The sequence below is a fragment of the Cyclospora cayetanensis genome, unplaced genomic scaffold (genome assembly GCF_002999335.1).
Source record: "Cyclospora cayetanensis isolate NF1_C8 unplaced genomic scaffold, CcayRef3 CcayRef3_contig_17, whole genome shotgun sequence".
Taxonomy (NCBI): domain Eukaryota; phylum Apicomplexa; class Conoidasida; order Eucoccidiorida; family Eimeriidae; genus Cyclospora; species Cyclospora cayetanensis.
In genome coordinates, this window is record NW_020312114.1 from 223,398 (window position 1) to 249,791 (window position 26,394).

The 26,394-nt window shown below is 52.5% G+C and overlaps 3 protein-coding genes across 3 annotated transcripts; 1 reads left to right on the plus strand and 2 right to left on the minus strand.

Annotated features, from left to right (window-relative positions):
* Positions 1-2,145: 2,145 nt before the first annotated feature.
* On the minus strand, positions 2,146-4,430 carry LOC34618241. Its single transcript, XM_026337206.1, has 2 exons — positions 3,121-4,430; positions 2,146-2,596 (listed from the first exon to the last, which is right to left on the minus strand). The coding sequence occupies exons 1-2, from the start codon at positions 4,428-4,430 to the stop codon at positions 2,146-2,148; spliced, it is 1,761 nt and encodes a 586-aa protein (XP_026192991.1).
* Positions 4,431-13,245: 8,815 nt separating this feature from the next.
* LOC34618242 (probable inorganic phosphate transporter 1-6) lies at positions 13,246-15,126 on the plus strand. Its single transcript, XM_026337207.1, has one exon. It carries the CDS (start codon positions 13,246-13,248, stop codon positions 15,124-15,126), a length of 1,881 nt encoding a protein of 626 aa, XP_026192992.1.
* Positions 15,127-16,287: 1,161 nt separating this feature from the next.
* On the minus strand, positions 16,288-25,987 carry LOC34618243. The gene is made up of 17 exons (XM_026337208.1): positions 25,837-25,987; positions 25,327-25,491; positions 25,092-25,294; positions 24,681-24,821; positions 23,969-24,131; positions 23,514-23,723; positions 22,693-22,966; positions 21,879-22,128; positions 21,529-21,711; positions 21,101-21,373; positions 20,294-20,801; positions 20,001-20,170; positions 19,675-19,863; positions 19,171-19,507; positions 17,964-18,383; positions 17,044-17,483; positions 16,288-16,752 (listed from the first exon to the last, which is right to left on the minus strand). Exons 1-17 carry the CDS (start codon positions 25,985-25,987, stop codon positions 16,288-16,290), a joined length of 4,542 nt encoding a protein of 1,513 aa, XP_026192993.1.
* Between the last annotated feature and the right edge of the window lie 407 nt (positions 25,988-26,394).

The following is a 26,394-nucleotide window of genomic DNA, read 5'->3' on the forward strand; positions in this document are numbered from 1 at the left end:
TCTTACGCGTTCTTTGCCTCTCGTTGCTTCTCTTAACCCTCCCTTCCCCTCTCTCTCTCCCATTCCACCAACTCTGACCTGTCCTTTTCCCCCCTTTTAACCCTGTTCGTCTCCTTCTGTCCCCTTTTCTCAAAACCCTTGTATTTTTTCGTAGGTCATGGTTTTCTCTGCTCTGTGCTCTCATACCGCTTTTGTTGGCCCCTTTGCTGGCTACGCTTCTTGCGTGTCGGTCAGAGTGGCCACAAGTATGCCTGTACTGCTCAATGGAGCAATTTACCTTCCTGCCCTACCTACTACTAAATGTTGTGAAGCACTAACGCTAAATCCAAAGGTCTGAACTGCTTATTTACCTTTGAGGCCGTTGCACCTGTCAAATGCTCCTCGTTTGTTGCTTCCACTGTTGGAACTCAGGGCGGGACATTTGCTGTCGACATTGAGGGAAAAAAATGGAAACTAAACACACAAGACTCTTTCCCTATGAGACAGAAACCCATAGCCCTTTCCTTACACAGAGAACGAGGACCCCGGCGGTTCCGATCCGAAGAGCTCCTTATTGGCTGTACTACTGCAAGAAACAGTGGCCTGGGCTACTCTAAATACTAGGCCCCGCTCGCCTTCGACGAGCAAGTAGAAACCTCTTCCAACCCAAATACTACATTCGTTGTAGAGTGCTCACTCTCTGGCTCTGGATACGGTGGTCATGCCACACAGCCTCCGCGCACCCACACACCTTATGCTGCTCGCACTAGATTTCTCTTGCCAGATCCCACAGTAAAGACCAGTTTCCCCTTTTTCTCCGTCCTCTTTAGTCTACTCCTGCTCTCCTGCCTTTGTCTGCATGTATGCTTGTCAGTTTGCCACACTTGCTTCACACGACTACCAGTCTTTCTCGTTGCCGTTGGCCCTGACTGCCACTCCCTCCCAACCACCTTCACATTTGTTTTGTGTCTCTTCACATTTGAGCACGCTCCCCCGCTTTTCGGTCGTAGCATGCTTGCGTAAGCCCCTCAAGTCCAAGAACCTAGGCATAGTATTGAACCACGGGGGTCCTGTGTGCAGGAAATGCGGGCTACGGGTTTCCTCCTGAAAGCGAAGAAGCCCTGGAATGATTCTAAATTACATACAAGAAATAATGGGGAAAGAGACAATGGGTGAAAGCGGGGAGACAAAACGCACCCCTGAAATTCCCTTCGACCTGGATCGCTCGATCCCGTCCCCGAGGGCTCCTGCCTGTGTGTTACCTACCCCAGTGCAAAGGAAAAGGCACCGACCGAGGCAAATGTTACAACCGGAAGAAATGAACAGACGCACTCACCGTGCTATGGGAAGGCGAGCAGCACGAAGACTGCGCAGCGGGTACGCTGAGGGAGGAACAGAGGCTGGAAGTAACACCCTAAGTGACAGCCGCTGCACATTCATGGCAACTGCCCCGAATCTACCGAATAGGAGGGAGGCTTCGGCCTGTTGACCTTAAATTAGGAACCCTAGAACGAGGGACAGTGCGAAAACTCGAAAATGCCATCATGCAAGCCGTGGCAGGTTGGTCCTCCTGAAAATGGCGCTGAAGAACAGTGACACTGCGACCCATAATGTATAACGACACAAGAGAGGATGAAAGAACTGGAATATGCATTAGGAAGAAGGGTGGTCAGGAAGGCTGTGCTAAGTGCTGTAGCGCATTTTCGGCATGCGCCTAAAGAAGACCAGCAGAAATTGTACGTAACAGAGAAGAAGTTCCTACAAGGCATAGTAAGAACGTGCAAAGGCATTAACAGGTAGGTTGAGAAGCCGCCCTCCACAAGTAGACGGGCGGAAGTAATAGCCGTCAGCCTGCAGTGAGTACAGTCCGGTCGGTTGCGGCAAGCGGGCGAGACGTTGCTCCAGGCCCACACAAAAGAGTCCTGTGTGAGAGCAGAGCGCTTGTCTGTGGAGCAGACGCTTAGATGCACTTCCGAAGACCGTGGCCGCGATTCGAAATTCGCCAAGAGTGAAAAAAAACGAGCATTTTAGCCTAGAAAGTGCAGGGTGAGAGGGGGATCCCCCTGGAAAAAGAGACCCTGTGAACGATGTGTGTATTGGTCGGTGTTCCGCAAGGAGACTTCCTCCCCGCCAGTGGACGGGGAGGAGCGTTACGATACAAAGGTATTAGGAAGCGTAATCTGGGATGGCTCTAGTGGTAGGCTGAGTGACCAGCTCCCTCTGAGAGCTCATTTCTTTCTGCCTTCTGGAGGCGGCCCTCGCCATGGGAATCAACAAGAAGTAGGCACAGACGAGAATTCCAAAGTGAGCCCACAGGGAAGGCGAGTAGTTGCCCTTGAAGTGTTTCTCCGTCAGTTGGCAGTAGACCCTTTCAATAGACACGGAGATGATGCCGCCGAGCATGCAAGCAATCCCTGCGAGCTTGCCAAAGTGGATGGACGTGAAGAGAGACTTGATGTAAATAAACACTTGAGAGGTGAAGATGGCAATATACACCGAGAAGAAACAGACCGAGATGATGCTTGCGTCCCCAATCGGGTACGCAGCCAACAAGAAACTCACTGCGCCTGTGAAATTAACAAACATCATGACGTACACTATCGGGATGTAGTCAGTCCTGAAGCGCGCGCGAAAGGACAGCCACAGAAGCCGCAAAGTGCGCTCGACTTTGAGCCCTCAGAACATGCCCGGCCTTCATAGAGGCTTTTGTTTGTGGGGGGAGTTTGGATGCACACACACTGGGTGTGTGTGCTACTGCAGAGTGACCAGAGCGCTAGACCTTTAAGCCAATCCAACCCCTATGTGTGTGTATGTGTATGTGCGTCTGTGTGTATATGTATGCGTGTATATATATTTATATGCGTGTGTGTGTGTATATGCGTGTGTATGTGTGTATACATGCGTGTATGTGTGTATACATGCGTGTGTGTATATATATGCGTGTATGTATATATATATATATATATATGCGTGTGCGTCTATGTGTGTATACGTGCGTGTATGCGTGTATATATATATATGCGTGTGGTGTCTACCCTTCTAGCCAATGAAACAGGGCGTGTGCAGGCCATAGGCGGGCAAGGCCTCCTAGGGTGCGCATAAATTAGAGTTTGGGGGGCCTTTTTTTCTGACAGAACTTACACGCGCCCGAGAATGATGCAAGGGATCGTGGAGAGGGGGGACGCGATTTCCAGAGCCATTTGTCCGGGTTCCGTGAGAATAACAGGCGCTGCCTTCTGGTAGTACAGCATAGAGAGGCTGCACAGGGTGAAGTACCCACAAACTGCAAAGTACACGAAGGACCACGCTTCGACCCTGAAGGGCTTAAAATAATCGTCGTCTGTCACCGTGCTGAGCGCTACCGCGGGGCATCTTTGGTCCCCCGAAGTCTTGCAGCCCGCAGGATATTCAGAGCGAAGGCTCTGGTAGCCGCACGAGTACACATTGCCTCTCCGACAACTCCCCCTTAGCGAGACTCTCGGCCTCTGTTGCTGCTGCTGCTCGAACTGCTGTGGCTGCTGTTGCTCTAGCTGCTCCAGCTGCTGCTGCTGCTGTGGCTCTGGCTGCTGGGGATCCTGCTGCTCTAGCTGCTGTGGCTCTCGCTGCTGTTGCTGCTGAAGGGCCTCGGGAAGACTGCAAGAGGGTTGGGAGGGCTGCCCTGTCCGCACGAGGACAAACAAGTCAACGTCTATGAAGCCTTCCAAGGGGACGAAGAGGCTGATGACTAGGATCCCCATAAGTGGTCCAACGACGGCATACATCCAGCACACAAAGGACAGACTGACGCCTGACCTGTGCATAGAGTTCAGAAGCGAGGGCACCGAGAGACTGAGGGATAACGAGGCTCCCATGAGCGTCAGCACAATGCCGAAGCTTCCGGGAAAGAGATTCACAATGCATAGGAGCGGAAGGTAAATCATGCCCGCTCCCCCTCCAATCATCAGGAAGGAGGGGAGGAGGACCCTGAAGGTTTCGCAGGAAGCGCCTAACATTAGCCACCCGCACGCACTCAGCGTAGCGCCCAGTAAAGCGGTCACCTTCGGACCTGCAAAATCTACGAGGAACCCTGCGAGTGCGTTGGCAATGAAGTATGTGGCATAGGACCCCGAGAAGAGGGTTTGGATCGCTTGGCGTTGCGGAATGCAGATGGGTTTTCCCGGCGAGCTCTGAGAAGTGGCGGAGAGTATTTCGTCTTCACTGCAAAGCCAGTAAAACGCTCGGGATCTGTAGAGCATGGAGCTCAGAGGTCCCCATCCTAGATAGTCGCTGCCCATCAACACCACCAGGAAGAGGTAGACGAGCAGCAGAACATAGCGATTGACGCCATACGGCGTCGCCTGGGATGCCGCCGGATGCCGCGTATCCGGAAGAAAGGACTGCAAAAAGTTGAACAGAGGGGCAACGGCGCGGCCCCCTCTCCCTACCCACCCGAAGTGATGCGTCGTGTTCATCGAAACGCTATGAGCCGCCTTCCAACCCGAGCCACGGACGGAGCCCGTCACGCGTCGGAAACGCTAGCAGGTCCATACGGGTTCCCTGCACGCGGCTGTGGATACCCTCCTTTATCCCGCCTCGGACTCGATGGGCGGGAAGCGTGCCTGCCCCTCTCTCGTGAGCCGCCAGATCTGGGATCCTCTAAGGGGTCGGCCATCACGAAGGCCCTGAAATTTTCCTCAGAGTCGACGGCCAGGGATTCACGGGGAACGCCTAGCGTGGACTGCTGCTGTGCGTTCCAGTGCGTGCGTGTAGTGCCGCCCCTGCAGATACTCTTCAGTCGGCCTGGGATACCAGGAGGTACGCCTACTTGCTCTATACGACACACCGACGAAGGACAATCTTGAGGTGGATAAGGAACTGTAGAAGGAGAAAGAGCTGCCGGCTGGATTGGGCGGAGACTCCCTCGGCGGTCGCTCCCTCTGGGGAACGGTGTCCGTGTGAGGAGGGCGAACAGCGTTGCTGCTGTTTCTTTTGCGGCACCGCCGAGGCCTGAAAAGCAAATTAGGCTGCAAATATGAAAAATAGCTCATTTGGTATGTGAAGAACGGCGTAGAAAGCCTCTCGGCGGGAGGGCCTGGCAAACGAGGAACGCGCTCTCCGTCGACGATTGTGAAATACGGAAGGTGGCAACAATGGCTCTGACCCATTTATCCTCTAAACCATCACTTCTTGTTTTCCTTTGTCTACTTCTCTCCTTCCTCACACTTATCCTTTTTCCGCGAAAATGCGTGAAGACTTGCGCGGAAAAGTCCTCTTGCCCTCCGCGTCGTGCCTCTCAACAACACCAGCGGGCGGTCACTACAGGGGTTGTAGCCAAGCAGGAATCGCCGCCAGCTGCAATGTGCAACGAAACCATCTTCCTAGACCTTAGACCCCTGATTGCAGGCGTGGCAATAAGCAGAGAATCTTATACCATTCCCCATATCCTTGACCGGATCAACGAACACAGCAGATAGGCGGAGGGAAGGCCTTGCAGGGACGAGTGCACCACAGGGACGCTTGATCTGCAACGGATCTCTAGAGAAAGCGTCTATCACAAAGGCTAGCGTGCTTTTATGGGGCCTTCTCAAGGCAGCTGGCAAGGAGTTTGGGAACTTACCACCGTCCACCACCACTGGCTGCGCACCAAAGAGGCAGCCACGCAGTAAGAGAGCCAGCATTGGCCACAAGCGGCCAGGGGGGCGTGGAACACTTCCCTGGATCCCTGTCAAGCAGACCTGCTAGTGTTAAACACACTGCTTGAACGTGTAAAGCAATATTCTAGTTTGCCTCTCGTGAAAGATCTCCTCACCCCTTGCATCGAGTGTGCTTCCTTCCTGGCAGCACTGGCAAGGAGAGGTACGCAGCCAGCTAGGCTCTCCATGCCGGCTGAGCTGCTGCGCACCACCGCAAAAGACGCAAAATACAATATCAATGTACAAAATACTCCTATGAAGCAACTGCGGACATCACCAGCAAGCGCTTCAAACCACGAGCTCTCAGGGCAGCAGGCAACCTGAGTAAACCCATGCCAAAGTCGGCGCATCCGCACTAAAAGCATAGATCACTGCACTCAAAGAGCTCAGCTCTACAAGCTTGACAAGTCCTGGCAGGAAACGTGTGACCCGATGCATCTTTACTGAGCGGCAGGTTCTGCACGCGCCGCAACTGGCCCATGAACGACAGGGAACGACCATTGCAGAACGCCGATGGCAGCTTCCGAAAAAGGCCCTTAGACCCTTCTACGCCTGAAGGAGTGGCTATCAGTGTTATTCCTCAGTAGATATCTCTTCTCCCAGCTCTCACCCCTCAGAGTTTCGTTGGAATGCAAGGAGCTGCATCCTCTAAATGCTCCACACAACAGCATATAATCCCAAGCAGCAACTTAGCACAGTGATGCAGGGCCTTCGATATCCTAAAATTGAGCTCTTTACTTGCCCTGTTCTGCAACAAGCAAAACTCGAGGTTTTTAGTGGGCTTTGTCTAACTGAGGCATTTGCTAGTACACCAATTTATATTCAACTACGAGTTGGTGAAGAAATTGACCATTTAGTTTGGCTTTTACTATGTGTTATCATCTTCAGATAGAGTCTCCCCGAATTGTACCTTCGCGCTAGATGCTGTGTGCAACACTGGCTTGTTTGTTCGAAGTACTTCGAGGGTGCTGCAACGTCCATACAGCATAGGCGTCCAAAGAAATCCCTACAAAATCATCCAGTTAAGTATTTCAAGATTAAACAGCCGCCCGTTCATTAGGTACTTAAAACGGGCGCCAGTTGAGTGCAGCGATCGCAGCACAAACTTCCCATCTATGGCCAGCCCAGATATACGATGCGACCATCAGTATGACTGACTCGCCCATCCCTATTGAACTTTACTAAGCGTTTGAAAAGACACTGGGCGTCAGGGATTGAGTCGACCATGATCTATGCCAAGGATGTGCGTTAGTTAAAAATAGCCACTGTTTCCCTGAGGGGTGGTCGTTGAGTGCTTTTGTACTGTCCTATCTACTAGCCGTAAATCCTCGTACTGCTGAGAGGCTGCAGCAACAAGCGCCCTAGCTGTCCCCCAACCCTGCTGTCAGGGACTTTGAAGGGCACGAACAGCAAAGCCATGAAAGGTTTTCTGGATAGAGTTTCATGATATTCTATTGTGGTGATGTTGAGTCCGGATTAAAGTCTTTCCCTAAGAAAACAGCCTTAGATTGAGCGTATCAGATGATACCACTGCATGTTTCGCTGCGCCTCCTACCCCTTATCCACTGCCTGTAGATGCAGTGGAGTGTGAGGTCTTCCTGCAGCAGTCTTCCCGTCTCGATTTAGCTAGTTGGTTATTTTAAGATCCAATTTTTTTGAGAGCGGGCTGCGAATAAACCCCTCTTGGTGAAGGGAGTGGGTGGCGGCACAACGCTCGCTGAGACGGCAGAGGCCGGCCTGCAAGCTATTGTAAACGCAGTAGCACTACAGCAGGTAAAAGGGCATGACTTATTAGATGAAAGTGCATATGGATATGTCGATGAGATGCCTTCCAGAAAAGTGTAAAGTCCGCAAGGATGGCCAAGTGCTCAAATATATCATCGGCCAGCTGGAGAGGTACACCGCTTTGTGCGCTCTAGATAAAGAGAAACGAGTGCATCTCGCGGGCGTATTTACTGGAGAAGGAAGCATTTTGATAGTCGCTGTGTTCACGAAAAAAACTTCGTGTGCCTGCAGGGATAAGTAAGCTCCAAGCATTTACAGAAACCCTGATTCATCAGCTAATGTTGAGATCGACTCAACAGTAAGCTTTGGAAAAAGTGAGAGCTTAAGTAGGGGAACTTGTCAATGGGTCGACAGATGGGAAAATATGAAACATTGGCTCGCAAAGGCCACAGCGTAGACGACTGGCCTATTTGTCAGTTGTATTAATCATGCCTACCGTAAGCGTCACGTCAAGTGGTCGCAGGGTGGGCAGTCATTAAGCAATAGAGAAAAAGAAGACAGGTGGGGCTCGAGCAAACGATGGCCATCTCAAGGCTGCAGGAGCATATAAGCTCCACTCCAGAGTCCTAGATTTGGAAAAGAAGAGCTGGCTGTAGAATTTAGGATACATGGATGTCGGCGCCGTATCGAATCGCCCTAACCTACAGTTTTAAGTGAACAAAGAGGGGAAAATCAGGGGAACTGGCTCTCCTGCGCGGCCGTAGAGAGGTCCTCAGCAGCGCACATGTTTTTACTGTGGGGAATGGATCATATGATTCGGAACTGCAAGCGCACATAAAAAGGTAGACATCTTGAATGATAAGATTATTCTAAGTGAAAGCAAGATGCTTGGTGAGCAAAAATGAGCGAGAAGAGAAAAGGTTTAACCATGGAGGCTGCTGTGCAGTGAAGGAGGCTCCAGAGAATAGACCCGCAGCTGGGGATCCACCAAGGGTCAAATCTGCGCGTATTCAAGTTCACAATAAATTCCGAGAACTCCTTCGTTACTTGATACTGAGTAGGGGCTGGATCTATTATCGGAGAAGTATCCGCAAAAGTGCAACATGCCAGTTCACTCGTTAGCAGAGTCCCTGAGGCTCAGATTAGCTGAAGGGCTGCAGAACGCAGCAATCAGCAACGCTGTGGCAGCCCACTGCCACTTCGAATCAAAAAAAAAGCTCTAGCACCAGGGTGTGCGATTTCTTTGTTCCAGAAATCTTCAGCACTCCATATGTGAACTAATGTAAGTCTCACACCCTCGGACAGTTGTGAACTGCAGAAATGTGCAGGGAAGCCTTGGAAGGATGCAACGTGTGGTGTGCCGAGCCACATTTCTTTAATTTATGGTGACCAACGTACAGTTGGTGTCTCAAAAAGGTGACGTGGAGTCTCCATGTAGGTGCCCAGCAGCGCTGTACAAGAGGACGAATGTGAGCATATATCCCGTCGTAGGGGCACCCAAGCCGCTTTTCTATTAGGAAAGCCGATTGGACCTTTTGGGCAAACGAAATACACAGTTGGGTGAATTTTACGAAAAAGTCCGCGGATGTGTAAAATAACTACGAGCTACCAGCTGGCTGGCCCCCTTCTGTTCTTCGCGTGTTGAGCATTACCGGGTCAGCTTTAAGCTACTTCGCGATGTCAAAGGCCCCACGCCATGGGAATGAGTTGTAGCAAAACAGCAGAGTGCAGGAATTGAGTATCGTTATGAAGCGTAACCCCCTGTTGGTGCCGAGAGAGTATGGATGGCGATGCATATGCTTTAACTCAAAGCCCATGAGAACGATTTCTCTCTGCCGACTGGATTGGCTAAAGTCACAGCAGAACGGCAAATTATAGCTAGATCAGGGCTGTTGTAAGCCTATCAATGAGGGCTTGATACCTATCTACATTGAAAACGTCTCAGTGTGCAGTTGGAACGCTTGACATCATCTATAGCATTTCTGGCGCCCACGTCAGCTGCTTTAAAACACGAACTTCTCGTATTCCGTATTTCTGGTGAGGAATCTCAACCCGAACCAGCAAAAACTCCAGCACTCAAGGCGTGGCCTTTTCGCACAGAGGATAGCCGACTACTGCATGTGAATGTATGCACAATGCTCGAAGCAACAAGGAACAAACCAGATAGAGGCGCGCAGCTGCGTGTTTCAAGCCCAAAGATCTGGTACTGCTTGATTGGAAGGCTTCACGAGGTGCCCTAGACGGAGATTTGTGGCAGGCAACATGGACAACTTGCTATCCTCCTGCAAGTAAATAGTTACTTATCCTCTCGATTATAAAAGTTGAAGGCGCCACAGAAATATCAATATTGGCTTCATAAGGGCGTTTTAAGGCTGCCAACTAATATAAAGTTGCTGCGCAAGCAAGCGATATGAGTGGAGGCTGACGATTCAAAGGAACCGTAGAATTCCTGGATCGTGGGTAGGCTAATAAAATCGGGTGGAGAGAGAGAGTCAGTGTTTATCAGAGGGGCCATTGCGGGCTTCTCATGTGCGGCAGAGATCGCTCCTTGTTTGATTAACAACACTAGTTGCCATGGACGGTAGTTCCCTCGACCCTTGATAATTTTCTTTCCTCCATATGGCCTGCCTAAAATAGTTACTTCCATGTATGGGTATTGCTTAAACTCATAGGTGTCATTTCAAAGTGCTATCTACACTACGATATTTGCGCAGGCACCCTCAGGCATGTTGTACCTACATACTTTATGGCTGTGTGGTTTTTAGGCCGACTAAGTTGTACGAACTGGGCGTACCTGCGTGTAGAGGTTGCTCTACGAGGGGCTGAGGGAGTGCCGGACTAATGTGTAAGTAAATTTCCTCCATATATTTTACAGGTCTTTTGTTTCATCGTAGCGGGAGGTTTGAAAGTTTAAGCGTTGCGACGACAGCAAGCCATCGCGGAGCCACTGGTTCTGGCTAGTAGGTACAACGCTCTTCTCTTCGCTTTCTTTTGAATTGTGGATGAAACGCTTGCCTTCTCTATTTGCTTTTTTTTGCATTCTTGTTTCCGCGGGGAGCTGCAGAGGGGCGGGAAGTACTTTACTGTCCCATAGGCAATGAGAGTCTCAACTGGCAAATCTGGAACACGAGTGCATGTATTGTAGACTGGCACCGGGAGGCCAAGAGAGGAGCAGAAGTAGCAGGCTATGCTACACTTACACTTACGGCTACATTATTCACATTCAAATGTAAATTTGTGAAAAACTGACTAGTTGGTTTTCCTGCATCGTACTGTTAGTTCGGTACAAGAAGACGCACTATCGTGTGCGCATGTGTGTGTGTGTGTGCATGTGTGCGTGAGTGTGAGATGCTTTGCGTAACCATTATTGTGTGATCAAAATGCTCAAAGGGTGCAGGTATGCCCACCGTAGCTATCCGTCTCCTCGCATGTCGGGACTTCTGAGGAGCGCGGCTGGAAGAAGGCAGGGACTCTCTTGGTAATCCTTAAAAAAGCGTTCTGCGTTGCTTTGTCTGGAATTGATTGCCACCCTCCGGAGACCTATTCTAGGAGCGTACTTTTCAATATATTGCCCCAACAGGCATTGGACGGCAAGTTCCACTCCCACAAGGCATTTCCTATCAGACTTTCGCCGAAGAAATCTAGCTTTCGAATTACCAAGTGGCTTAATAGAATTTGAACAACTGTTCTCAAAATTTTTTGGTCCATCCTACTGCCTCCACCGGCATCGGCGGAGCAGGGAACGGGTAAAGTTGAATCATGAGGTGCAATGTAACGGTCCATGTAAGCCCTTCACTCCAGACTAATTACAAACTTAATTAAAAGTTACTAAGTGAATTCAGAAGTTCTTTTCTCGTTGCCTCTGCCCAACAGAGATCTCGACATGAGGGGAGAGGTCATAAGGCCTAAGTTTACTCAAGCACTTTCTAATACACCAAACATATTTAACAAAGAAAAATAGATTGGCTAATTGGTGCCTCTATTCGTATACCATATGTAGTGCAGAGTACTGATTTCGCATGATACGAGAAGAGATGCTACCGTAATGATGTGCACGTGTGCCCTGGATGCCGCAGATGCCAAGAGTTCTTACAAGGTGCGGCCACTCTCGTCCTAGCTGTAAGAGCTTTGGCAAACATCTCTGTGGAGAGATGCAAAGATCCAGACTTAACATAAGCCTAATTGAAAGTCATTGAGTATATTCTAGAGGGATTCCCATGTTCCCCACCATGCTCCCCCTGAAATTTTGAACAAAAGGGGACAGGGGCACCTAGAGGGCGCGGAACTACACCCTGTAATCACAATGAGTACTGTCAACTAGCTGAAACTAGCCTTCTCGCTTACTTACCTTTTCCCTCTGTGCCCCTGCAAACACACACACACACACACGCTGCAGTTCGTTTTCTTGTATTGAGCTAAAAGTAGTCTGCAAAAGATAAGGTATACAAAAGGAAAATCATCTGGTCAAGCTGTATCTCTTTACTACTTTTCTGTTCGATATAACTCGTGTAGTAGAAAAAGTTTAGGTGTAGCTTTGCCCGCCAAGATATCTCCCCCTCTTTCCTAATATAGGGAACTCCGAGCTGCGTAGGGATGGGGAATACATATTGCGTATGGGAAACAAACAGTAACTCTCTGTTTTGTTTATATTGATTTAGGAGTTAGGTGGACCCTAGCACACAGCATCTAGCGCACGCGCACACAGCATCTAGCGCATACGCACACATCATCAGCGTTGCGCCTAGCTGAAAGCACTCTACAATAATCATGACCTAAAAGCGACTAAATTAGCCATCCATTTTTTTTCGGGATTATTGATTTTGCATAACTAGTTTCTAAGGAGGTGCGTATGGGTAGCCGCTACCCATAGGCACCTCGTGGCGCTTGTCACCATACTTTTGGCGGGGCGGCCTGTAATTGCAAATTGTAGCGACGGCTTTGATAGACGGTAAGTTGAAGCCTAGGTGTATATGCGTTGGGGCAAGTCGCCAACAGCGCCAGAAAGAGGCTTCCACTATAGCTAGCCTGGCTAGTTCCTCTTATGAGCAACACCGAGCCCTTCAAAAGCTAGGCAACTTACTCCCGCAGTATATTGTGGACGCATATAATGTGGTAAAAGGGTTTGCAGGAAAATAGAGCCTCTACTGCGACTCTGGTGGCAATGGTAAAATTCCTCGCGCTTTTGTCTTGCCCTTCCTGCTGCTGTGTCTGAGCGTTGTTATGACACCTTCCTCCAGTAGCGCCGAAAATTAAGATATGTAATAAAATGTGTAAAGGAGAAGTTAGTGGCAATTAAATGAAGAATCGCATTCAGCCCAGTGTCCTCCGAGACTGTGCTGCTGCCAGCCCCTACGGTGAACACCGGCACGCCGGGAAAACGAAACTGAACGCGTTTCTTGTGCCCCCCCCCGTGTAACACTGAATGGTGTACGCAAATGATAAAAGGTGCCTCTCGTCAAATTAGAATATCACTCCAGGCCCTACTGCTTCAGTACTTGAGGGAGCGAGAGAGGGGCTGTTGCTGGCCGCAGGGAAGTTTCGTTGTTATCATCTGATCAAAGACAGCAGTTCAAGCAACAAATGTAGGGAAAAGAATTCAGGAAATCGAAGTTGAGATTAAATTTGTGGGGGCCGGAGCACTCTTTGTCCAGTTCGTTCGTTGTGTGGGTGCGTCTGTTGGTCCTCAACACTATTCCCCATAAAACAACGTGTCCATGTCTTGACTTGCCTCATTGGGTGTTTGGAACTTCGTCTTTGCACTTTCTCTCTGTGTTTTCATGAATCAGTGGCTCGACAGCTTGCTCCATCGCCTAACCAGTCGCGTGTCTAGCGTACCGGGGGAGAGCACCTGATTCACGCTGCATGTCCAATGACCCTTCCGCCCTCAGGGCCTTGGTCGCCCCACTTATCGGCCTCCCCTCAACATTTCAATGCATCTTATGAGAGTGTAGGTGCGATCGACAAGGAGGAACCCCACAGGGAGTCAGACATTAGCAACGCTCTACAGGGTACAAAGCCCTTGTTCTCCCCCCCGTCGTCTTCTGCTTCGCAAACCCATCAGTTCGTGTCTTGTCCGTCACCCATCCTCTTGGGGTCTGACTCAAGCCAGAAGCAGATCGCAACTCTCCAGGAGTTTGGCGCGCACATTGCCCAGAAGACTCAAGACGGCTGCTGCCGAGCAGCAGAAGCATCCAGGAGCACCACTCCGGCGGAGACCGATCCCCCCGCATCATTCGAGGCACTTCCTGACACCATTGATTTTGTTATGAAGATGACACCAGAGAATCAGGCAGCTGATGCTGCCACCTGGGCGGAGACTGGCAAGTTATCACAGGATGCAAGCGGGGATGGGGAGGTCGTGCGCGAGAACACCGATGTTCAACCGCAAAGCATGAGCATCATTTCAAGTACAAGTGATGTCAAGGAGAAGGGTCATAGTCTGTTGGTGCCGTGTCTGGCGGTGTTTTCAAGCAACTACAACTTCGTGGTCACGTCGATTGCTCTTTACATCATGAATCAGGACCCAATGTACAGGCAAACTCTGGAGTCCATTGTCGGAAATGGCACGATTAAGATGCTGTCTTATGCCGGTGCAATTGTAGGCATGTGCGTTATGGGCTATTTGGGAGACCTTATAGGCCGCCGGCTCGCAATGGTGCTCACGCTCTTCCTTGTTGCATTCGGCGCCTTCAGTTCTGCCGTTTTCTCTTGGGGCACAGCGCTGTCGGTGACTGTTGTATTGGGGGTCTTTCGCTTCATTCTTGGTGTAGGATCTGGTGGTGTGTATCCTCTTAGCGCAGTAACGGCAGCCGAGGGCTCGTGCTCTGAAAAGGTTGACGACCGGTGCTTGCGGGTGTCATGGGCATATTCTATGAACGTTCCTGGTATTTCGTTTCCCTATATTTTGGCGCTGTTGCTGTGGTGGGCAACGGACCAGTCGGTTGAGATCACGTTCCGTGTCTTGCTGTGCTTCGGGGCGGTCCCTGCTTTCCTCGTGTGGCTACCAGCGTGGCGCATGCAAGACTCCAAGGAGTTCGTGGAGAGGGACTTTGCGGCGAAATTGCTGCACGTGTTTGTCAGGGGATCTTATTGGCGTCAGCTGTTGGGCACAGGGGTGTGCTGGTTGTTGTATGACGTGACGGCCTATGGAATTCTTCTTGTTCAGCCCGAGATAACCCAGATGATTTGGGGGGATGGCAGTTCTGTTTTCGAAGTTATTTGGCACAACATTGTCCTTAACGTCATTGGTATCCCTGGTTGCTACATGGGAATCCTCGTGCTGAGACAAATGGGGGTTAAATGGCTGCAGTTCTGGGGGTTCATCGGGCTGGCGGGCTCGGCATTTCTGTTGGCTGCGACGTCACACGCGCTGGCAGGGCATTCATGGGCTCAATTGGTGCTTCTGGCGGTAGTCAACTTCTACATCAACTGGGGAGCAAGCATTACAACCTTCATTCTCCCGTCTGTCATGTTTCCTCCTTCCGTGCGTTCGACGTACTCGGGCATATCTGCAGCCATGGGAAAAGTAGGGGCCGTTGCTGGCATCTACTGTATGAAAGCCGTGCTGACAACCTGGGGCTTGGCTCCGATGATGGTTTGTGCGGGCGTTCCGTCGCTGATAGCTGCAGTCCTCACGTTCTTCTACGTAAGTCCGACACCTACCTCGGCGAGGAGCTCTCTCGCTCAGTGCTTCGGCAGTCTTGGGGGCTGTATTCCCTTCGTGGACTGCAGGCGGCGCAAGGTCGCATGAGCGGGTCGGGTGTTCGTGATCTGCAAGAGTGATATGTAAAGAACTTTCGTTGTGGGTGCACATTCTTATGCCTGCGTGCACTGTAGAGAGTGAATCAAAATTACCCACAGACTTATCAAGGCGCAGGAAGAAGGAAAAGAAATCCTGTATTTGCGCGTCCGCGTGGATCTGGGGCGCAACAGGAGCCGCCCCCTGCGGTCTTGAGTGGCATTTATTGCAATGAGCAGTGTTGCTCTTGCTTGGCAAAGAGCCACCGAACCTGACAACATTCATTAATTTAAATAGCTCGCATGGTTACGCGAAATTTCGAGGGACAGACCAGATGCCCTGGCTGAACGGAAGGGACACCTATTAGTATGGCGAAACACAATTAGCCCTTCGCTACGCTAGCAGCAACCCTTCGACATCAGCCCTCACGCCCGTTTGTCTGCACTCTCTTGTGCGCATGCTTGCTGTTGTTGGGCTGTGCGGCCCCCTCGTATTCGTAATGTAGCGGCCAAATCCATCGGTTTTCAGTACAACAGAAATTCTCTGTAATGAATCTAAAAGCTTAAAACTAGCGCCCCTGGTGTTGCGGGCCTCTCCCGTCTCTGTATGGCGTTCTGGCAAACCACGCAGGTTATTGCCATGCTGCATTACATCTCCTCAAAAGGATAAGTGTGGGCGACTAAAAAGGCTCCCACGCTAGCCGCTCTGCCCACTCGGATCGTTCCTCGCACCTAATGCCTGCCTGCGGTTTCTGGCTAAAGGCTTCAGCAACGGAGGCGCTAAAGCGCCGGAGTACCCGGAAGCGGACTGAGGCAACCAAAGGGTAGGCATGCAATGGGCACTGTACCTTCAAGACACGAGGATTTTCTTGGGAATATCCGTGGGTAACTTCATCCGTCACTCTTTGCACGAGAGGTTGAGGAGTGCTACACGACGCCTGATGCAAACGCGTGAGCTAGCGGAGCTTGGTCTCCTCACCTCTGGCATGCAAAACTACCGTATACAACATGACGCCAAAAATCATGAAACTCTGGACCCCCTGCAATGGCGTTTTCAGCAATCAGCGCACTCTTTTCGAGATGAAGCACACGTCTCTCATTAATGCCTCTTCGCCGCCTTGCCGGAGCGTGCTGTTGCGTCAAAGGCCATTGCTCTCCTGGTATGCCTTTCGCACTACCTCCTGTTGCCGTCCTTTATTGACATGAGACGAATTTCAGAGTCTCCGATGAGCCTCCTGATCGTCTCCGTTTCAATTTTTCGGGCCTCGCTTTTACCTGGGGTTCTCAGCACCAAGGCCAAAGCGGATGACCACTGAGAAGCTGCACGGTGGCGCTTCAAGCGTTCGCAGACACGTTCGCTCTCTCCGACATACACGCGATATGATCCGAACAGGGGTGGAGTCGTGGGGGTCTTAGGAGGCCCCTCCCTGGCCCTCGCTGCGATTTCCCCAGGTGTTTCAAATTGCTCGAAGCGTGCAAGAGCGGCTTGCTGCGAGCTGACTGAATCCAAACGTCTAGCTGCATCAGCACCAATGTGCTGAGCATGACACTCGCCAATAAGTGCAGCTGTCGTCCTCTCTAACGCAACAAGCACGTAGACGCAAGCGGAACTAGCCCACGCCGGAGGAGGGTCCAGTTGCTGGGGAAAGGGAGGCAGCAGCAGCACCTGCGGGCTCATGCTGCTGCTCCTGCAATTATTGCTGTACACGTCAATAAGCAACTCCCGCAGACTTTCCAGCTTGCGCTGCACGTGAAGAGCGGACGTAGCCCGTTCATGCACCACTGGAGAGAGGCTCCCTTGAGGGGCTGCAGAGGCATCACCCCAGACTCCAGAAGCTGCGTCGACAGCCACTGCAGCAGCTGAGCTGCTAGCCTGCTGCTTTCCTCGTTTGCTCCGCTCTCCTGGCCGCTGCGCGAGGCGTTGCCGTGCGGCTTGCTCTTCAGTGTGCTCAGCGTCTGGGTGGAAATACCGTCTGAGTGCCTTCGCCCTCTGGAGAACCGTTTGGGGGATGCCGGCCTTTTCTGCCGCATGCAGCGCATTCGAATCACTGCAAATGCCGTCCGCCAGTTCATAATCCCATTCATCCTCGTTCGCGAAAAGATCGCAGTCCGATGTATTATCTAACCAGGCTGCATCGTGCTCCTCTGCTGCGTTTTTTGGTGCCGCATCCTCCTCCTGCTTCAGCGGCCGCTTCTTGTGTTCTGTTTTCCCTGAAGCCTTCTGCCTCCGACAGATCTTCATTTGCTTGAACGACACAGCTGCGGGAGGCAGCGAGAGAGGGAGGGCTGAGAGTTGCTGGTGAAGGTGCGTCGAAATAATACCCTGGGCCCTTACGTCAGCCAAGGACTCTAAGACAGACCCCAACAGCGCTGAAAGCCAAGACGCACACACCACACACGCATATACACACACAAACACACACATGCACACGCATATACACACAGATGCACACAAAAACACACATACACACAGATGCACACAAAAACACACATACACACAGATGCACACAAAAACACACATACACACAGATGCACACAAAAACACACATACACACAGATGCACACAAAAACACGCATATACACACACAAACACACACATGCACACGCATATACACACAGATGCCCACAAAAACACACATACACACAGATGCACACAAAAACACACATACACACAGATGCACACAAAAACACACAAAAACACACATACGCATATATACACACACACACGAACACGCCGGAGAAGAGAATAAGCAGCAGTCGCGAGCGAGCCACTGAGTTCTGTGCACAGAAGAGGAGAGGAAGAAACAACAGTTGTGCGTTGAAGAAAAGTGCATCTCTTATCGACAGCACCTGCTCCGCAGTTGGGGGCAGTGCCTTTGCAGGGCTCATCTAAGATAAGGAAGCTCCGCGCAAAGCGTCCTGCTTCTCCGATGCTCTTCCGTGCTTCTCCCTGCTCGGCAGTCTTCGAGTTTGATGGAGTTACTCCGTGTGTATTGGCTGTAGTGCTGCTCCCACGCTCTGCAGTAGCCTTGTTCTCTCCCTCCGCGTGTGTCTCTGATAATTCCTCCTTAGGGCAGCCCACGGCTCCAGCAGGATTTCCATGAGGACTTGTGCTATCCAGAGTCTGTTGGAGAACAGCTTTGAGCTGCTGAGACTCGAACACGAAGAAGGACTTGTTCTCTAAAGGCGAATCGTGCGCAATGCAGGAAGAGGACAGGAAGGCAGAGTACCGAGGCACCTTCGTGCCGCTCCCACAGGGGCAGAACAGACCTGCGCGCAAGAGTGAGCGAACACCAGCGCATGCCAAGAGCGCAAGCATGCAGCGGCCATGCCGAGATCCTAGTGCAGGAGAGAGACACAGATAGACAGAAACGCAAACCGGCATTTGCGAGGGACGGGGCAGAGAGGGACGCTGGCTCGCACAGGAAAGCGCTGTGCAAGCAAGCGTGAGAAAGAAGAAACGTGCCATCAGCAAATTGTTTCCGTACACCTCAGTCTTCACGCAAAGGCTGCACAACCCTTATTGGGACTCAAGACCCCGCGTAAAATGCCGCGCTTAATCATTTAGCTTTTGTGTGTATATGTGCGTGTGTGTATGTGTGTATATGTATGTGTGTGTATGTGTGTATATGTATGTGTGTATATGTATGTGTGTATATGTGTATATGTAAGTGTGTATATGTATGTGTTTGTATGTGTGTATATGTATGTGTGTATATGTATGTGTGTGTATGTGTGTATATGTATGTGTGTGTATGTACGTGTGTGTATGTACGTGTGTATATGTATGTGTGTGTATGTGTGTATATGTATGTGTGTATATGTATGTGTGTGTATATGTATGTGTTTGTATGTGTGTATATGTGTGTATATGTATGTGTATGTATGTGTGTATATGTATGTGTGTATATGTATGTGTGTATGTGCGTGTGTGTATGTGTATGTGTGTGTATGTGTGTATATGTAAGTGTGTATATGTATGCGTGTGTGTATGTGTGTATGTGTATGTGTATGTATATGTGTATGTGTGTGTTTGTGTGTGTGTGTGGAAGCACACCTGCATTCGCTAGAAGCGTCAGGGCAAGCGTGGACCTGCACAGAGTGCTCTTGCCAGCCATGTTTTCCCCCGTCAGTAGAAACAAGCCATTCAAATCGAAGGAGACGCTAGACGCGCCTCTGGAAGCGTGAAGGGGCTCAAGAGCACTTTGTGTGTCCACAGAATCGGTAGCAAGGCTGGCGTTGCTGGAAGAGCTGCTGCCAGTGCTGCTGAGGTTGCTGCGAGGGAGGTAGTAGGGTGTCAGATCTCGAACTTGCAGAGCCATGCCCCCGTCATTACGCAACTCCGGCAAATTCCAACCGTTGCTGCAGGCAAATGCAGCATGGTGCCCAGCTGCCTGAGAGACAAGAAGTCCACACCCGAGCATGCTACAGCCAGCTGAACCCTAGACTGTAGCGCGTGGCGAGGGGCAGAGAGTGCGTGCGAAAGGGGAGTGCAGCTTCCCCCTCACGGCTTCTGCTGCTCGCTGCGTTCCGCCCCCACACTTCAAGACATGCATCGCACCTGCAGAATGGAGGTGAGATGGGCTGCCTGGATAATGGCGGGCAAAAGCGGCTGCAGAGAGGCGCTGAGGCTTTCTATCTGCTTTCGAACTTCCGCCGTTGCAGCTGCGCAGCTTGCAGTGTACTGCCGAACGGCTGCCATGACTGCAGGGGTGCTCCAGCAGCCTGTCAGCACACGACGATTCCGATCCTGCAAGCCAAATTGCCACCACGCCATGCGGACAGCATCATAGGGCAGAAGCTGCTCGAGAGCTGCAGGCGCTCTGTGCCGCTCTCTGCTTGGGGTATGCGCCTTTGCCTACACGCCTAGCCTTCAAACAATTCCACCTCTCCATCTTTCCCAGCTTTCCCAGCTTCCTTCTCAAGCCCAACGTGGCTTGTCTGTACAAAGGCGGGGGAGCAAGCAGATCTCTCTCTTAAGGAGGCAGGCGCATGTCGTACCTTAGGAGCCTCTGGAGCATTGGAAGGCACTGTGAGCTCCACTGCTTCTTTGCTTGCTGCCTTCGGTGTTCGGCCTGTCTTCCCTTTGGCTGCTCCCGCTGCGACTCCTCCTCCTTCTCCTCCTTTCCCTTCTTCCTCGGCGGCAGCAGCTGCAGCTGCTGCCGCTGGAACTGCTCTACCTGCTGCTGCAGCGACGCCTGCAAGGGGAGGCTTGTGTTTCTTCAAGTAAACAATGTCGTTTAACGCGTCTGCGGTGAGCCACCGTTGCAGCGCCGCCATGAGCCGCGGCTGCTGCTGCTGCAGCTCCCGCAGCTGCCGCTGCCGCTGATCCCGCAGCACTAAAACTAAATGCAAACCCTTTGCGACAGAAATTCCCTTCAGCTCCAGTGGCGATGCCGTAGGAGCCTCCTCAGGGGCCTCCTTCGGAGCCGCTTTGACGGCTGCATGCTCTGTGGGGTCTAAGAAAGTTTCCGAATTGCTCCCCTGGAGGCTCGACTGTACGGCCTCCTGCAAGACCTCTTGCGCTGTGACTCGGCCCGTCAAAACTCCCGCCAGAGGCGGGAGGGAGGGAAGAGACACCCCCGTAAAATCTCTGAGCACGGCGACAAGGAGATCGTCTGCCGCTAAAGCAACGCGGATGAGAGGCGCCGCAACCAGTTCCGGCTGGACATGGCACCGAAAAGACTCCTGAGGATGATGAACAGAAGCAGCGTGAGGGAGAAATCAACCCGAAAGGGATGGCCATATATGATGCAGAGGCGAGCAGGGGGACTAGGGGGGTGGCAAGCAGCACCGAGGGAGTGCCGAGGCAGAGAGCTCGACACAACTTAGGAAGCAACACAATGTTCGAGAGAGAGTTCAGCTCTGCTTGAAAAGAGAGAAGAAAGGCACTCCTTCATCCGTGTAGAAAGACGCCACCGATACAGCGCCGTCTTCCCAGATCCAGCCGATATAGCCTCTCAGACCCCAGTCTGCATGCCGCTCACGGATCGCTGATAGAATTCTTCAAGGGCTGTGAGGATGCCTCCAGTGCTGGACTCAGCTTCGTGACTCGCAGCTGCTGCTGCTCTACGGCACTGCGTTGCAGCCGAGCTAGCTGCGGCTGCCGCTGCCGCGGCAGCAGAAGCTGCAGCAGCCTCCCCGGATCCGTCTAGAGTGTGCCCCGCCTCCACGCGCCGAGCGGCAGCCGCAGCGGCAGCAGCAGCAAGTGCCATCGCGTCTGCTGCTCGATCATGAGCCTCGGGATCTTGGTAAATGACCTAAGGCAGGCAGGAGACTGTCAAGCGCTGCGTTCTGGAGTGTCGCGACGGCGAGAGGCCAGCGGGTTGCTTTTAGGCACTGTGAGTGCCTTTGTCACCAGCTCCAGGAAGAACCGTGGAGCGCAATTAGGGCTGCGTGTTTTCGTGGATCTCACTCGCGAAATGCGTTGAGCCGCCTCCTTCACTTCGCGCCGCAGAGTGTCTTGCTCGATTCGCTGCTGCGTCTGGTGTTGCAGCAGCAGAAAAAGCGGCTGGAGAAGCTGCTGCGGATAGGCCTCAAGGCAGTAAGCCGCGGGGTGCAGCAGGCCCAGCAACTCCGCAAACAGCACTCTATTCGCCTGAGGTTGCATTAATTACAAGCCACTCGACCTCCTACATGCGTTGTACACATCTGCCTAGGCGCTGAGAGGAAGAAGAAACAAAGACACGCATGTATCAACAGCAGGAGGGGGAAAGCTGCGCGCTTTGGCATCACAAGCGCGTCGCGTCTCGGCTGCATCGATACCTTGCGTGTCGAGATGAGCTGCGCAACCTTCCCAATATGCGGAATCTTTCCAGACGGCATCAGCAGCTGCTCCTGCTGTTGCATCTCCGCATGCTCCGCCTGCAGAGGCGGCGCATCTCTCTGCTCGGAGTTCTTCGACGCATAGGGCTTCGAGGGAGTGACGCTGAGAAGCAGCAGCTGTTTTAGCAGCTGCTGCATGGCATCAGCGACGGCCGGCGGAGGCGGCAGCAGCAGCAGCCTCTGTAGGAATCTGAGAAAGAGGCCGCAAGAAAACGAGGCTGCCAGTGCGCAGAAGTCAAAGGCAGCAGCAGCCACAGCGGAGAGAAGTATGTAACAACCGGCGCTCGAGGATGCACGAAAGAGGCAGCCCAGTCCAGACTCTCTCCGAGTCTCATACATACAGAGAGGAGAGAGCAAAAAACGGAAAAATCCACCATCGATGCCTCGCTGTGAAGTGCTGTTTGTCAAGTGAGCGAAGCCATGAGTTGGCATGCCCTTGTACGGCCTCCTCACGAAGAGAAGGCACTGTGGCATTTCTGACATTTTGTTGCAGCAACAAGAAAGCAGCAACAAGAAAGTAACATCAAGACAGCAGCAACAAGAAAGTAACATCAAGACAGCAGCAACAAGAAAGTAACATCAAGAAAGCAGCAACAAGAAAGCAGCAACAAGAAAGCAGCAACAAGACAGCAGCATCAAGACAGCAGCATCAAGACAGCAGCAACAAGACAGCAGCAACAAGAAAGCAGCAACAAGAAAGCAGCAACAAGACAGCAGCAACAAGACAGCAGCAGCATTGGCGAGCAGGCAGGACCTGGCAGCTCCTGCAGGCGCATTGGGTGGCAAGACGGCCTTATGAAGAGGAGGCACCAAGGAGGCAGAAATAGACGCTGCAGACTGCGAGTGATGCTCCACTGAGCTTAAGAGCCCTAGTTGAGAGGCTGTTGCCGTGGGGAGGGGGTGGGGAGCTCTCCCAGGAGCTCCCCAGTAGCCTCGATAGCTCCTTGCGCTCGAAGACACAGCGAACTCCTGTGGCGAAAGGCTGAGCGAAGATGCAACTTCCCGGAGAACTGCCCGGTGGAAGCTGCCTGAGGAAATTGCCCCCTTCAGAAAAGACAAGGAGAAGCAGACACGCAGACACGCAGGCAGGCAGGCAAGAGGCTGCCAGACGGTGAGATGCACAACGGGAGGCATTTGTGCATTCGTAAAGAAAGAGGAAGGAGGCACCAGCAGCAGCTGCAACACCACGGAGAGCACCCGGGAGAAGCGGCAGGTGCTGCATGCATACATCTGCGTGGAACGGGAGACGATCGCAGGGAGAGAGTTGCACGGAACGCGGGGGTGCATGCACGTCGCATGCAGATGCACGCGAGCTGCTCTCTGTGCGCGTGTTTGTTGCCACATGCAGCTGTTGTCTCTGTCTCTCTCTCTCTCTGTCTCTCTCTCTCTCTTTCTCTAGAAGCGTGGCTGCCATGAAGGAGGTTAAATGGGGTGCGCATACCTTGATTATCTTCTTGTACATTCCGGGAAGAAGGCTTCTTGACATGTCCAGCGCTTTTTGTTTGGCAGCGCCACCCCGGGGCACCAGGTGTACGTACAGCTCTCCCCTGCTGCTGCTGCTGCTTCTGCCGCCACTGTCGCTGCTTCCGCAGAGCATGCCACTCGAGGCAGGAACGCTTCCTGTTGCCGCAAGCGCTGCATCAATCTTCGTGCGTGCCCCTTCAGCAGTGAGGCCTCCCTCCACGTGCATCCGCCTCTCTTCCACGTATATCTCGCCGCAGCAGAACCCCAGAGACGGCGAGAAGTAGAGAGAAAAGATGGGCAGGGAGTCGCTGGTGTTGGCTCCTGCGCAACAGGCACGCGAGGAAGGAAAGCAGCAGCCCTTTTTAGACGCGCATTCCCTCGCAGACGCAAAGTAATGCAGATGATGCTGCCCCCATGTGCGACCAGGATATGGGCGGGCAGGAGTGACGGAAGGCCATGTGATGGAGGATGTACATCGGCGTATAGCGGACCGCATCTGCGTTCTATATCGGGAAAAGAACGGAGGCGAAGGGAGAGAGAGCTGCACAGGCTTACAGGCCGCTTACCGATCTCGCCTTGGAATAGCGACAGGTGCGATGGGAGAAAGAGAGGCGCTGCAGGAGACACCACCTGCGTTAACACGCGTGTTTTCAGCGTGCGTAGCAACAAGGCCCTTGAGCCGAGGCCAGGGGGCACTGGCAGCTCTTCGTATACATTAACAGTCAACCCCTGAGGAGAGCAGACAACGCGCGCCAGGGGGGAATTCAGAGCACCCCAGGAGAAAAGCCCTCCACAGAGAAGGGCACGACAGACACATAAGACAGCTCCCAAAATAGATAGCGCTGTAAAACACACGAAGAGATAGGCTCTCCAATGTGCGCCTGTGGCACATGGGCATACAGATATATATATGTATATGGATGTGTGAATATATGTGTATGTATGTATATGTATGTATGTATATTAAGTGTATGTATATTAAGTGTACGTATATGTAGGTATGTATATATATGTATGTATATTAAGTGTATGTATATGTGTGTGTGCGTATGTATGTATGTCTAGCGTTCTCGCTGTTTTTTGTCTCGCTTTTTCTCTATCATCGAGGCGTAGGCCTTGTGTCGCTGGCTGGCTGCTGGAATGACGCCGCACCGCGTCGAAAGACGCAGCACGAATATCGACAGCAATTCTGAAAGTGTGGCGGCCTCTTTGCTTGTGAGATTTCTCCCTCTCTCTGTGTCTACGTCGCACTGAATTCTACGGAGCGGGGTCTTGTACCTCGGCTGTCAAGCAGTCCAGCACTGCCTGAACGCTCCCTTTAGGGCACCCCGCCTTTGGCTTCCCCCCCATGGGGTTAAGTCCACAGAATTCGACGAGCATAACCGCATCCACGCCGTAAGCCTCGTAGAAGTCACCAACCTGCGCAGCGTCGAGAACAGAGGCCTGTGCGCTAGCGAGAGGAGCCCTGAGGTGGCGCTTCGCACGTATGGCCGTAGGGAGCAGAGTGCGGACGGCGGAACGAGAAGCGGCGCAAAAGAGAAGCAAAAAGCGAAGGCGTGGAAGGGGAAAGAGGGCCAGAAGGGAGCAGCGCCGGCGGCAGTATCAACCGGAGGCAGGTAGCGGCAGTCTGCTCCAGGGGAGCCTGGAGGCAGGGGGAAGGGGCCCTCCAGCGCGTCGTTCTTGCCTTACTTGGGTAAGGATGACATGGTCCTTGTGTAGGACCTTCTGCTTCTCCACGAACTGCATAAGTGCGGTCATACCGACTCCCTCAGGCAGCATGAGGGGGTTGCTGAAGGAAAGCTGCGGCAGGAGGCGCTTAGCCAGGGGCCTCCCCAGGCGGGCAAGGCGGGAGAGGAAGACGCTCGAAACCAGTGGGGCCCCTGAGGAGACCCCTAAGTCGGATGCCGATAGGGGTAGGGGGTACTTTCGTGGGCTGTTTTCGCTGTCACGGCTGCCAGCGCTGCTGCGGCGGAACAGCGTGTAGCTGCGCTGCTGGTGGTAACGGTAACGGTGAGGGCTGGTACAGTCGCTGCTTGGCAGAATGCACTGAAAGCACGTCGAGAGGGCTTGCCGAGCGGTCCAGACTGGCCTTAGGGGCCTCAAAAACCGTTCCCCCGCTATCCGTTGGGGGGGGCCCTGCCTTGCGGGAGCGGTGCATCCTCCCATAGCGAACGCCTCAAGGGAGAGAGCCCCCAGCAAAAGGAGAGCGACTCTCAGCAAGAGCAAAGTGAAGGACCAAGGGGGGCCCCGTACCCTGCCGCTGCAGGGCATTCCTCAGGGGCCCCCAACTAACAGCGGCTCCTACAGAGGGCCGCTTTTTGTATGCAGGACCCAGGCCGGGAGGGCCCCCTTCTTGGAGGCTGCGGAAGAACGGAGCTCAGGCAGAGCAGGCGCACTAGAAAGCCCTCTCAAGCGCAGACAGGCTAGAAGCCGCGGGAAGTTGAAGCGTGAGATATTCGAGGGGTGGTGCCGGCCTTAGCGCCTACAACGATAGGCTTCAAAGTTTGGGCGAAATATCTCCTAATATATGGATGTGCAACTCCGGAGGGAGCCCAGCATGCTGCAGAAGAACCTATAGGCGCCATGGGCTCTTTGTGGCCCTCGAGGTCCTCAGCACAGGGGGCCCCAGACATGGGGGCCCCCCAAATCGTGGGGTGTTATGTCTTGGTTGTCGGATCAGCGCGTGCTGCTGCTCGATTGGCCGGAACAAAAACAAGGAAACAGGACGAAATTACGCAAAACTGTTGATTTACAAGCCAAATAGTTGCATTGAACATACGGACAAAACAAAATAACCCGAAATACTTGGCGCACGTCGAGGGCCTTCGTAGGGGGGCCCCCCATCCGGGGCCCCAACAGAAGCGACATCCAGTGCCCCTGTTCTTTATATCCCTGTGTTCGTCAACAACAACGACTGTTTCCAACATATTTTTTTGCCTATGCCACCCTGGTAGGAAGCTATGGACTAGGTAGGGGCCCCTCAGCAGCTAGC